This window comes from Phyllostomus hastatus, unplaced genomic scaffold (genome assembly GCF_019186645.2).
Source record: "Phyllostomus hastatus isolate PE091 unplaced genomic scaffold, TTU_PhHast_1.1 phas_scaffold_55, whole genome shotgun sequence".
Classification (NCBI taxonomy): domain Eukaryota; kingdom Metazoa; phylum Chordata; class Mammalia; order Chiroptera; family Phyllostomidae; genus Phyllostomus; species Phyllostomus hastatus.
Window position 1 is genome coordinate 688,103 of NW_025334035.1, and position 13,576 is coordinate 701,678.

The 13,576-nt window shown below is 42.8% G+C and overlaps 1 protein-coding gene across 2 annotated transcripts in view; it reads right to left on the minus strand.

Moving 5' to 3' along the window:
- ZZEF1 (zinc finger ZZ-type and EF-hand domain containing 1) overlaps positions 1-13,576 on the minus strand; it is a 112,026-nt gene that overhangs the window by 35,896 nt on the left and 62,554 nt on the right. For both annotated transcript variants that reach the window (XM_045824406.1, XM_045824405.1), the window contains exons 31-37: positions 11,018-11,137; positions 10,137-10,298; positions 8,188-8,317; positions 6,333-6,471; positions 4,598-4,763; positions 3,534-3,796; positions 2,442-2,611 (exon numbers count right to left, since the gene is read on the minus strand). In XM_045824406.1, coding sequence (XP_045680362.1) covers positions 2,442-2,611; positions 3,534-3,796; positions 4,598-4,763; positions 6,333-6,471; positions 8,188-8,317; positions 10,137-10,298; positions 11,018-11,137 — 1,150 coding nt within the window. The remainder of the gene's footprint in view (positions 1-2,441; positions 2,612-3,533; positions 3,797-4,597; positions 4,764-6,332; positions 6,472-8,187; positions 8,318-10,136; positions 10,299-11,017; positions 11,138-13,576) is intronic.

The following is a 13,576-nucleotide window of genomic DNA, read 5'->3' on the forward strand; positions in this document are numbered from 1 at the left end:
CAAGTCTCCATAACTTCTGGCTGTAAAAATCAGTGGGGACAGAGGCTATGGAAGACAGAAACTTCTGGAGTCCCAGGCAGTTCCTCCTAAAGGGCCGGTACAGAGTCTTACTCAGATTCACTCCCTCTGAGCTTTAGCACAGGGGAAACAGATTGAAAGGCATCAGAGAGATATAGAGAGGGATTGAATTGTCTGGCATCAGGGCAAGAGCTGGAGGGGCAGGTTTCTCCCAGACAGAAGTGCTGGCAGAGGCCATTGTTCCTTTTCTGAGCCCTTCCCATATAGAAGCACAAAGCTAGCAGGTGGGCACCATATCTGAGACACCATCAAAGTTGCTCATATTGTTTGTCGCACCCTGGTAATTCCCTGAGGCCCTGTCTGATCCAACTTTCAGGCCCTCCCAAGCTGTTTCCAGTGTCTTTTCCATATGAATAGCTTATCTTGGCTCAAGCTTCAGATTTTCCTAAATTCTCTCAAACAAGCAGTATCTGGCTTTAGTGAGCCCATACCTCTTGCTAAATTGCCCCAGGCCAGGCACTAGCAGAAGCTGGCCTTGGTTCACAGCTTGACCTTGCCTCGGCACCTCGAAGGCCAGCACTAGTAGCAGTTTTCTGCAGATTGCTTTGTATGTCACCCTCCCATGCTGTGTGACCTTGGACAGAAAAGAGGCAGTGGCTGACCTTGCACATGCCAATAGCAATCAAGGCTCCACTATAACAGGAGGGTGTACACAGTACACACAGTGGGCATACCATGTGTATCCAGCTTGTGTAATAGGGGAGGCTGTGCCACTGGACCCTACAGGACACCTACTATACTAGGCCACTCTACCAGTACTGGCAGATGTAGCAGCCCTAACCAAATACATAGAAACAAACACAGGAGGCTGCCAAAATAAGAATACAAAGAAACATGGCCAAAGCGAAAAAACAGAACAAAACTCCAGAAAAATAACTAAACAAAAGGAGACAAGTGATCTAGTAGATGCAGAGTTCAAAACAGCAGTTATAAGGATACTCAATGAACTCACTGAGAACCTCAAAAGCATAAAAAAGATCCAGTCAGAAATGAAGGACACACTAATTGAAATAAAGAACAATTTACAGGGAATCAACAATAGAGTGGATGAGAATCAAATCAGTGATTTGGAAACAAAAAATAACCAATCAGAAGAGTAAGAAGAAAAAAGAAGCCAAAAAAAATAAGGATAGTACTAGCAGCCTCTGGAACAACATCAAGAGGTCCAACATTCACATCATGAGACTACCAGAAGGAAAAGAGAGCAGGAAATTGGAAATCTATTTGAAAAAATAATGACAAAAACTTCCCTAACTTGGCAAAGGACATAGACATACAAGTTCAGAAAGCACACAGAGAATCTTAAAAGCAGCAAGAGAAAAGCAGTTAGTTATCTACAAGGGTTCTCCCATTAGACTGTCAGCTGATTTCTCAAAAGAAACTGTGGACTAGAAGGGATTGGCAAGAAACATTCAAAGTGATGAAAAGCAAGGACCTGCAACCTATATTACTCTACTAAACAAAGCTATCATTTAGAATCAAAGGACAGATAAAGAGCTTCCCAGACAAGGAAAAGCTAAAAGAGTTCATCACCACAAAACTAGTATCGTAAGCAATGTGAAAGGGTCTTCTTTAGGAAAAAGAAAAAGAAGATCAAAATTCTGAACAACAAAATGCCAATAAATACACATCTATCAATGACTGAATCTAAAAAGCCAAAATAAACAAGCAGAACAGAAACAGAGGCATAGATATAGAGTATAGTTCTGATGGATGCCAGATGGGAGGAAGGTTGGAGGAAATGGGCAAAAAAGGTGAAGGGACTAAAAAGTACAAATAGGTAGGTACAGAATAGTCATGGGGATGTAAAGTACAGTATAGGAAATGGAGTAGCCAAAGGACGTGTATGCATGACCCATGGACATGAACAATGGTGGGGCTTGCCTGAGGGAGCTGGGGGGCGCTGGGTGGAGGGGAGCAAAGGGAGAAAAACTGAACAACTGTAATAGCATAAACAATAAAATATAATTTAAAAAAATAGGTTCATATATGTGCTGTTCACCATGGGCCCGGAACTAATCCCCTTAGTTACATAATATTGTTCAACCCTTATAAAAAATCACCAGGAGGCAGGTAATGGGGATAGTCAGCACTGATGTAGAACTACTTGAACTGTTTTAAGCACTTTACTTACATTACCTGGTCTGTGTGTAGTGTAATGTAAGTCCTCACAACAACCCTATGAAATAGGTATTATCTCCTTGTTTCACAGACCAGAAAAATGAAGCAAAGCCACTGTGGTAATGTGCCCAAGAACAGAGAGCTGAATCCAGGTAATCTGGGGCAAGTATGTGCCCTTAGCCTCTCTGCTCTGCTCCCCCATGTGAATGGCTCTCTCTGCGAAGTAAAGGATTACCACTTACATTGCAGTGCACAAAAGTGCCTGCATCTGACAGCTCCTGAGCACTCTGGAGAGCTTTCTTCTCTAGCTGCTCCTCTGAAGTCTGGGTGGGCACAGTGACTGGTGGGGCCTGATTTTCTGGAGTAGAGTCAGCATCTGGCAATACACCAAGAAGAGCTAGAGCTTTAAGACCTGCATGGGAAACAAATGAGAGAACGGTTAAGTTTTATAGAAAGGGTAATTTCCTGCAAATACCATATATCATTTTGCTACTTTATGGAAATAAATGATTGAACTCTCTACAAACCAAACCAAGCCAAGGAGTACTCAATACAAATCTCCCTGTCATCAAATCTGTTCATCTCCTGATTTCAAACACCAGAAGTTTGGATAGCAAAGGATACTGTACTTTATTAAACAGAAGATAAAAGATGCAATAGGATTGTCTATTTAGAAAATCATAAACATTGACATTTTATAGTAGACCCACACAACTAGGTTTTTAAATTCCCACTGGCAAATAGACACCAAAATAACTCTGAGGCACTGATACTGCTCACCCGCTACCTATTAAAGGTTTGATTTCCCCAGTGTTTACTAGAATGGGGAGTCCATTATTCTGAAAGGAATTTAAATGTCTCAGAAGTTAAACATTCATGTTATTTTCCTCTTAGCACTCCTCAGTAAAGTCAAAATCATTTAGATATTCTATTAGTCCAACTATTTTAGTTATAAATAGCTCTCATCTAGAATACAGTTGTGTGGAAATAGATATGTACTCCAGGTTAAAAAAAAAAAGGCTGAATTCCTTTGGTAAAGTTAAGTCTGATAGATTCAAATACTAAGTACTTCATCCACAGACATGGACAGTCTTAATCATTCATTTATTTTACATCTTCATGTACATATTTTAGAGAAACTAAATGCTACTTTAACGCCAACATTCTCTCAAACGCATTTGGGAATTAAAATATAGCTCCATACTAGGGTGAGCACCCCTTGTGAACTGGATTTTGGAGCCTCTAAACCGAGCATAGTGTTTCACCTCTGCTGGGTCTTTTCCTTCACAAGCAGCTGAGGGTTGGTTTGGTTTCTGTGCATGAGGAACAATTACCTTTTCCCTGGTGAGCCTTCATGAGACAGTCCCCGACAAGCTGCATGCACTGGCTCCGCAGGGTGATGGCGCTGCTGTGGGCCTGTGGGTCCAGCTTTTCACCATCCACTTTCTCTGAGCTGGCCAGGTGGGCACTATAGAGAGCCAGGGCAGCAAAGAGCAGCCAGGCATAGTTGTGGATGTAGGGCTGGATGAGCCTCTGTCGGTCGCTGATCCGGATGGTCACCATCGGGTGTGCCGTGATGCTGTGGGTGGGCAAATGGCTGCAAAGACAAGACATTTTTAAGGCCTTTGTATGCCCCCAAAAAGGAGAACAGGGCCACAGGGGAGCATGCACATAGTCACAACTGAGCACTTATCGTCTTTAAGGCTACAGTTACTGAAAACTGAAAGATAAGCAGGGGTCCTCACCCAGAAAAATTAACAAACACAAACAGTGTACTTATCACTTCAGGATTTCACAAGCCCCAAAGGCTGTCTGTGAAAACCAGAAGACCTAGAATTCCTTACTGAGAAATTTTTCAGGGTGTGGTTATAACATTTTGGTAATGTGAGAAAATGTCCATAATTTTTAAGGATAGATACAAAGCATGTGAAGTGATTTAAGGTCTGTAATTTGCTTGAGAGTACTTAAACAAAAGAAAAAAAGGAAATAATAAGCACACATAGCAAAATCTTTCTAATTGTTCAATCTTGGTAATGGGTATTACAGGGATTCATTGTGCTAGTTTCTTGTTTTTTTTAAGATTTTATTTATTTATTTTTGGAGAGGGGGAGGAGGGAGAAAGAGGAGAGAAACATCAATGTGTGGTTGCCTCTCAAATGCCCCCACTGGGGACCTGGCCCACAACCCAGGCATGTGCCCTGACTGGGAATCAAACCAGCAACCCATTGCTTCATAGTCTGGCACTCAATCCACTGAGCCACACCAGCCTGGGCTGTGCTAGTTTCTTTACTTGGGTATGTTTGAAATTTTTTATAATGAAAGTTTTTTTTAATTATAAAAACTAACAGAGGACTACATGAAGAAAAGGTGACAGGGTTAGAAGCCATCTGAGACATACCCATAGGAATATTTCTTTGCTGCATAGCATCCATAGCAAAGATCAAAGTCCTCGCACACATTACAATTCATCCTCCGGCCTATGATCAAACCCTGGCAGTGGTCACAGGTAAACTCCATGTTGACCATTTCATGGTCATCTCCGTGGCCCTCGGGCTTCACACCACCTGGCAGGGGGGAATATTAGTGTGAGGAGGACTGGGCAAAGGGCCTCTTAGAAGGGCTGCTTCCACACCTACACCAACCACAGAAGCAAGGCTGTTCCCAATTCATTGCCCAGGATGTCAGGGGCCACAGGCATCTTCTGGAGACCAGGGCATTCTGCCTAGTGGCTCTGAGCAAATATATGAACAATATTCTTGGCAATATTTCTTATCAGTGGCACTGTGGAATGACCTCCTTTTCCAGTCAACAGAGACTGATCAAATAGATTACCAATATCCACTATGACTACCATTATGCAGAAACAAGTCCTCATGCCAATTTGTGAGCTATCTCCCATGCCCCCTCCTCTAACAAATATTGAGCATCTATGTGTATTTTTGGTAATATGCATTGAGGAGTGGTTTTGTTCTTATATTTTCATTCCAGAATCAGAGATGGAAATAGACTTTATAGGCCCAGACCCAGTGAGTGAGAAAGTATGTTAACCACAAAAGAGACTGACTGCTCTGGTCTCCTTCTCAATCTGAAAGTCCAGTGGCTCTCCAAACACTGTCACAGACTCTACTGATGGCTCCTTGTGTCTGACCCACTTGTGTTCCCACTGCCACAAACCCAGACCAGGCACTAATTCCCTTCTCACCACTGAGACTGACTTTCTAAGGGAAACTAAAACAAACAGAACCACCTTTGTTTAGCATGGCTTTGATTATGTTAATAACCTGTTTAAAAAACCTTCCCTGGTATCTGCAGACTCATTCCAATTCCTTAGCCTAGTATCTCAGGGTCCCACAATCTGGGCCCCACCTGACTCAATCCATCACTCAGTCAGACACTTGAGCATGTCTATCTACATACAGATGCTCACGCCTCCAGCCCTGGACTTGCTCTGCTTTGCATGGGGACGCACTCTCCCATGTTCCCTTCACATCACCCAGTTCTAACTTTCTTCAAAGATCAGTGCACATCCAACCTCCTCCACAAGCCTTCCCTGTAACAGTGACTGCTACTGCTTTTGAACTTTTCCAGAGAAATCTGTACTGCTCATCTGTAACCAGCATGCACACTCTTGGACTAGAATAGACATGTACAGTCTCCTGCTATGACTATAAATACTTCCAGGTCAGAGGCTGTATCTTTTATGACCAGACCACATACACAAAGATTATTCAACTGCTCACTACTATTGGTTTGCTTTACCTTAACTCCTCTAAGTCAAGAGTATTCAAGAATTTTTGAAGTTTTCTTTATGTGTGTGTATTTTACTACTAAACACTGCATGATTCAGAGGGAAAAATAATTTCCTGGAAACTCAGCTCAAAGCACATTCATTGGCCCTGAGTATTTACTGAGGGCCTACATCCCACATGATGGAAGATGAAAACACATCAGGAAACAGAGCTCTGGAATTCATGATTCAGCTGGGGAGATAAGGCTCATATTTGCCAGCAAGTCAGAGAATACCACTGGGCAGTATTTTTATTCAGTACAATGTAAAGTCTAAAAGTTGACAAGACTAGAGAGAACAGAAATGGTTATTACTCTTGGTATGGCACTCAGACCATGAAATTTACCCAGGAAGCAAGTTTTACAGAGATCCATGTCGCTGCACTGCAGGCACCGGTAGCGATGCCAGGGGGCAATCTCATCACAGCCATCACAAGAGATGTCCACATTTAACAGGTCACAGTAGCGAGCAATAAACATGTGCATCTGTAAGGTGAAATACACACAATTACCCAACAAACTTTCTGATATGGCCATTATTCATTAATCAATCCATCCTTTAAAGGTACTTAAGATATTCCAGGCATTGTACTAGGTACTAGGATTAGGAAATGAAGGAGCTTAGTGTCTAGTCAGGAATTCCTTCAAGTAAACAGATGACAACGTACAGTATAATAACAGCTTTGATAGGCATGTTTAGGAGGCTTAGGGAACACAGAAGAGGGACATCAAGCTTGGGTGTTAGGTTTTTCAAAGAAGGCAATTCCTCATTTGAGGGACAAACAGGTTTTAGTTGGGTGGAGTTAAGGGGGGGGGTATGCCAGATAACAAGATCTGCCAGAGGCAAAGGGAGCAAGAGGTGGTTCATGAAGTGGCAGTCATTCAGAATGCAGAATACAGCAGAAAGGGAGGATAACTAGATAAAGTTAGCAAGGTTAAACCACAAAGCCCCTCCAATGCTAGTCTAAGGAGTCACTGGCCATTTTTAAATAGAAGACTAATTAATGTGGTCAGATTTGAGCATTCTAAAAGTTCGTCCAGTTATTAAGTGAAGATTGAATTGAAGGGGCAAGACTAGAGTCAGGGACAGTGACCATGACAGATATGGTTAAAGCAAGTCCATGACAGGTGATAGTAGGTGGACTGCAAGGTGAGCTCGACTGCAGCAGGTGGGCAGATCTGAAAGGTGTTAAGGAGGCACAGGTAGGGTCTTTGGGAACTGCCTGGATATGGGGGACAGTAAAAGGGGAAGGTCAAGAACAACATCCAGATTTCTGGCTTGGGTACTTGGTTAGACAAGAGTAGCAGTGTTCACAGTTATAGGAAACACTACCAAAGAAGCATCATTTACTGGCACTTAAAAAGGAAACTTTCTAGGGAGATAGTAAATGTACTGTTTCATAAACAAACTATTCTACTAGAAACTACCTGGAGGCCACAGTACAGTTTATCTTTACAGCCTGGAAAAATGAGAAATAAATCACTAAGTCACTCAACAGTAATAAATCAGAGCAAATATGCCAAGTCACTTTAAAACTACCAAACTGCTCCGAGTAAGACATTAAGATACACGAGAGAAAAACTGCAAGGACGAAGCTGGTTGTGTTCCTTCCAAGCACCACAGAAGTGCAAGCTGAGCAAAGTAACTGGCACACAGTAGGCATGCAATACTAAGAGAATTAATGAATCTGAGGCTGCAGATGCCTGGCACAATGCAGTGGTGACAGATAAACACCTGATGTGGAGAGATGGACATGCCAGGCTACCTGAGCCTGGTGCTTTTACGCATCTGAATCATGTAACTCTGACCCTATGGACATATGGCTGCTTCCATGATCACCAAGCCAACCTTCTGATTGAAATGTGGCTTCCCATGTTGCTTGTCCATAGGAAGCCAGGGCCTTTAGCAATTCTATTTCTCACTGTAAATTAATAAATTGGTACCTAATATTATACTTCAGCCTCATGAACCTATTTTCTCTGAGTCTAGTTATGTGGAAGGGAGTCACTCTCTGAGTGTGGTCAAGTCAGTATTTGGGACCCCTCAGGTTGGAGACCATGATCGGTGACAGTGGACTCACTAAGGTATTGTCTGCCACCTGAGCGCCCTCAGGAGATAGCCTGCTGGCACTTCCCCAGGCAGACCCTCCTCTCCAAACTCCTAGCAAATCACTTTAGATTACTCTAGATGAAATGTCTTACTTTCCTCTGCTTCTCTGGGTCTTCCTGGGCTATTTTTTCATACCAGGCCTCAAACATGCCATCCTGACACTCGTCCATCCATTCTGAATTCTGCTTGGCATCAGCAAGCTCATCTTCTTCACTCCATTGGCTGAAAAAAGGACATAAAGAGAGAAAAGCATGCCTCTCCCAACAATCCAGGAAAGTTCTGGTTAGTAGACCCTGTGTCCTGTGGGGTCTAAATTGTTGGGTATTTTTAAACTTCTGAGGGGAAGAGACCAATTTGCTTTTAAAAAATCCCAGTTTTTTCCAGATGTTTGATAAACATACAGTGACACCTTGGTACTTGTCATTAATTAGTTCCAGAACTCCTGACGAGTGCTGAAACCGACGAGTACCGAATAACGAAGCATTTTCTCTCGCGGGGCGGTGCTGAGACTCATGTAAGTTCTAGCAAGTGCAACGAGTCCCAAGCAAGTGCCGAGTACTGAAACATTTTTTTCTCATCAAAATGCAATGAGTACAGGGTTTGATGAGTTCTGAAGCTGATGAGTACCAAAGTATGACTATATACCAATAAAAAGGAAGACAACCTTTCCAGGGCAAACTATAATGGGTGAGGAACAAGAACTCAAAGTCGCTCCTACATGGCATAATTGTACTTGACAACCATTTGTGGTGAACCTACTATGTGCCAGGCACTGGAGCCAAATGAAGTGATTTTTTAAAAAGAAATCTGATTAAGTCATGCTCAGCATACCCTGGTGGTATCAGCATGAGAAGGAGTCAGGAGGCCCTGGGGCTTTGACTCTCCCACTAGCTGCTGCAAGACCTGGACACAGCACTCAGCCCTGGTCCTCAGTTTCCTCATTTCAAATAGAGTTTCATATAGACAATCCATGGGCTCCTTAGATGCAAAATTATAAATCTCCATTATTTCAGTTTACAGTTTGTTTTAGCAATCACAATTTTAAGTACAAAATTATTTGTTTGACAGCGAATGCAAAATAGATGATCAAGCAACAATACACATCTGTTCATTCATGTGATTCAACGAACTGACTTTAGGCCTGCTCAGGCTTAGCTCTGGGCCAGGTGCTACCAGGGACTGGCAGGCAAGGATATGGTCCCACCCCAAAGACTCCATCCCTAGGTGCAGATGAAGCCTGAAACAACGAGCAGACTGGCAGGTACAGAGCCAGTGTGCTGATGCTCCCGTTCTGTGTTCCCTCTCTTAGCCAGGAGCACCATCTCACAGCAGAGCAATGGCTGAGGTCTGGTAAACAAAGAGACAGCTTTAATTCTCTTTTTTCCCAGAATATTCCTTCTAAATGAAAACTGTTCCGGTGTTAACACATTCATTTGTTTCCTACTAATTCTTTCCTCTTGCTTTTCCCATTCTCTTCCCCCTTCTTTTCTACCCGCATGAATGGTTAATGGGTAACTTCAGCAGTGTGGAAAGACTCTCATTAAAAGTGGGGAAAAAAAAACCCTTCGCATACTATTCTTTCCTCATACCTTAAGTCCTTATAATGTGCAGAATGTTAGAGTGGCTAAAACCATATACATATATAACAAAAAATATAGAAAAGAAGTTTCCAATTCAACAAGCTATACTCAAGTCTCCAAAAATGCAGAGGGATCCCCATTCTCCAATTGTATGATACAACCACCGCCAACCAGCTTACACACACTACCATGTACCAGGCACTGATCCAAACACTGGGAAACAGAACCCATCAATTCTTCCCAACAATCCTGTGAGGTAGGTGCCATCATTATCCCCTGCTCTAAAGATGAGGAAACTGAGGCAGAGAGAGGGTAAATACCTTGCCCAAGGTCATCCAGCTAGTATGCTGCAAAGCCAGGATATCCCAGAGTCCAGCTCCAGCATCCGTGCTCTGAACCCCTGTGCTATGACCCCTGCATCAGTACTCTAGGAACTGCAGAGTGCAGCACTGTGTTCTTACCTGATCACGCTGTCATGTACACTTATATTTTCTTGTGACATTTTCATGAGGAGATCTGGTAACTGAATGTCAACAAAGAAGGTGAGGTCACTGGATTCCCAGCCCATATCCAAAAGATGAAGGAGGGCTGTCTGTACGCAGGACAAGGCAGGCAGCAAGGATCTAGAGGCCATAAAAGTGCTATTAGCAGACTGCACATCACCAATGGAGACAACAGACACAAAGCAAATCAGAGAGTTGGTTTAACTGGAAAGGAAAGCACAAGGGAACTCCAGATTGCTGGTTTGGGTTCTTTATAATCTCCTTTCAAGTTCCTCATAGCCATACAAAACCTCTCCAAAGAACAGCTGAAACAAAAGAGTTGTGAAAGCAGTCAAGTTTCCAGGTTGCCAGGACTACCATAAAGGACTCTGGTGATAAAGGACTGAATAGTAAAAACCACCTCTCAATAAATAGAAGGGGCAGGGTCAGCCTCCACTTAGCTTAGGCAACTGAGGTTATGCCACTTAGATGTAGGGAAGAACCACTTGATTTAAGGTTTATGTCTAAGCCACTTTCTACGGAGAAGACTGGGGAATGGCTTTATTACTTGTTTTAAAACTGTACATATGTTTACATTATAAACTGAAAATAACAATTTATAAATTCTTAGATAAACCAAGACCCAACCCCTTTAAAAATATGTACATGCCATATACATGGAGAAAAAAAAAAGCTTGGAGAAAATATACTACTAAGTTAACATTAGCAATTAGCTCTAGATGGTGAGATTGGGGGTTTTCATTTTACCATTTGTACTTTTCTAAATTTTCAACACTGATTTTAAAATCAGAAAAAGTGTAAATAATTTTTTCTCTAGAAGTTACAAAGTTGTCCAGTACCTGTCATTTATGCTACTAAATCCTTTGATTGCTTTGACCAGAAAGAGAACAAATCGATAGTAAGTGTCTCGAATTTCTTTGTGTAGATCTGCACCACAGCCTTCCAAGTGTCCAAAATAACTAGAAACAGAGGAAATCACAGGTCACTTAATCGTCAGAACATCATTTACTTAATAATCATTATTTCTTACAGGAAAAAGACCCAGGAAGAAGCAAGCTGAATGAGGTGGCACAGAACCTTAAGCAAATACAAATACAATGACTTCTAAAGTAACAGACAAAACAGCCAGATACTGAGTCAAGTATTTTTCACAAATTACCTCCATGGAGTCGTGCCCACCCTTCTGCGTCCCTTCATTGATGACTTTAGCACCAAGCTCACTGTAAAGATCTTTACAGTGAGTAAAGACTCACTGTGTAAAGACACAGAGACCTTTGTCACCTTGGAGGCTTTAATATCCGTGGAAATGATGCCCCAGTCCCTGGATTCTCTGCCATCTTCACCTCCAATGTTCTTCACCCCCTTAGCCACCTCAGCCTGATAGTCACTTCCTTGTCCTTGTCACCACAGTAATGGCATTCTCTCTGAAATTCTCACTTCAGAACATCCTACTCTCACCACAACCTCTCATCTGGCTCGCCTGCTCAGGGACTCCCACAATAGAATTGTCAATCCCAGGAGCCCCACCCCATGACGCTCCCTTGTGCTCACTATCCACTCTTCCCAGCATGCTTTCTCTTTGCTCTCAGCTTAGAGTCCATGGCCAATCACACCTTGGCATTGACTGAGGGCAGTCACCAAGGCCCTCGTTTTCTTCTCCATCCATGTACTTGCCTAAGAAATCTTACACCGAGTCAAAACAACAACACTACACAACCAAACTGACCAGGGTCACTTTATAAATTCACAACCAAAGCCCTCAAATAAGCACTCAAATTGTCAGGCAGTCAGAGTGGCTTTCTCAATTGTTATGACTACTTTACACCTCCCTACTTCTCCTTAAACTGCCACTACCTCCTCCTAAACCATTTTTAGCTGATGATTATTCTCAAAGATTTTTTTTTTAATAGAAATAATCATACAGGAATTCCCCCATCTTTGTACCACCAAGGCTACCAGCTAACTTGCATCTCTGGCCACGCTGTGTCCTCCTGCTACCACAGACGGAGTCTCCCTGGCCTGTCAAAGGCCGACTTCTCTACTTACTCAACTGCTGCTACATCGATCCCTCCCTTCCTGCACCGAGTTTTCCTCACTGCTGACTCATTCGCACACACAGCTCTCAACACCCTCAATTGATTCCACATCTCCAATTACTGTCCTATTCCTCTGCTCCCTTTAAGGCCAAATTTCTTGAAATAACGTCTATGTTCTCTGCATTTTATCGACTCTGTCTCCCTCTTCTCTTTAACCCAGTCCAAGCAGGTTTGCAGCCCTATGGCTTCAGAAAGACTGTTATCAAACTCAGTGTGCTCTTCTCTCATGCAGCCTCTTCCATCAGCGTTTGACACAGCCAACCATTCTGCTTCTGGGATATACTCTTCTCTTGGCTTCCACATCACCACCATCCCCTGGTTTTTGCTCTCAATGGCCACACCGCTCTTCCTCTGCTTGACTTCTAAATAACAAAGTGCCCCTAAGGCTCAGTCCTGAGCCGCCTTTTTGTCTCTGCACTCTTCCTGAGGTCTCACCTGTCTCCCGGCTTTAAATTCCATCTATATACACTGACAGTACCCAAATTCTATCCCTGCTCCTGGCTTCTTTCCGAAACTTTAGGCTCCTATCTCTATCTCCCTGATATCCTTACCTGGATGTGAAAGAAGCAGTTCAAACTTAACATGGCCAAAATAAACCTTTTGTGTTTCTCCCACTCTGTTTCTTCCATACCCTTCCTTTCAGTAAAATGCATCTCCAACCACTCAACTGCTCAAGCCCAAATCCTGGGAGTTTCTTTTCCCCCAGAGAACAAGGATCTTGTCTGCCCTGTCCACTACTGTATGTGTATACAACACATAGAACAGCGCCCGGCACAGTCAACACTCAGGAAATATTAAAGATTTTTGTTTATTTTTTCAGAGAAAGGGGAAAGGGAGGGAGAAAGAGAGGGAGAGAAACATAGATGTGCGAGAGAAATATCTATCAGTTGCCTCTCACACGCCCTCATCTGGGGACCTGGCCCACAACCCAGGCATGTGCCCTGACTGGGAATCAAACCAGTGACCTTTCAGTTTGCAGGCTGGCACTCAGCCCACTGAGCCACACCAGCCAGGGCTCAGAAAGTATTTACCGAGTGCATATTAGAACAACCTTGTGAGGTATTACTTAGATTAATATCATTATTGTAAGTGAGCATTAAATTTATCTCACAGTTTCCAGGAGCCAAATGATGAGTATAGGTATATGGGGAACATAATCCTCACTGTCTGGTGAAATAGAACTGATACACTCATCAGAAGAAATAAACATGTCCCTGGTATTTAGTTACTAAAAGGATAAAGAGAACACATTTTTCCTTGGGATGAGAATGAACTGACCAAAAACATGAATTTGTTTCTTAC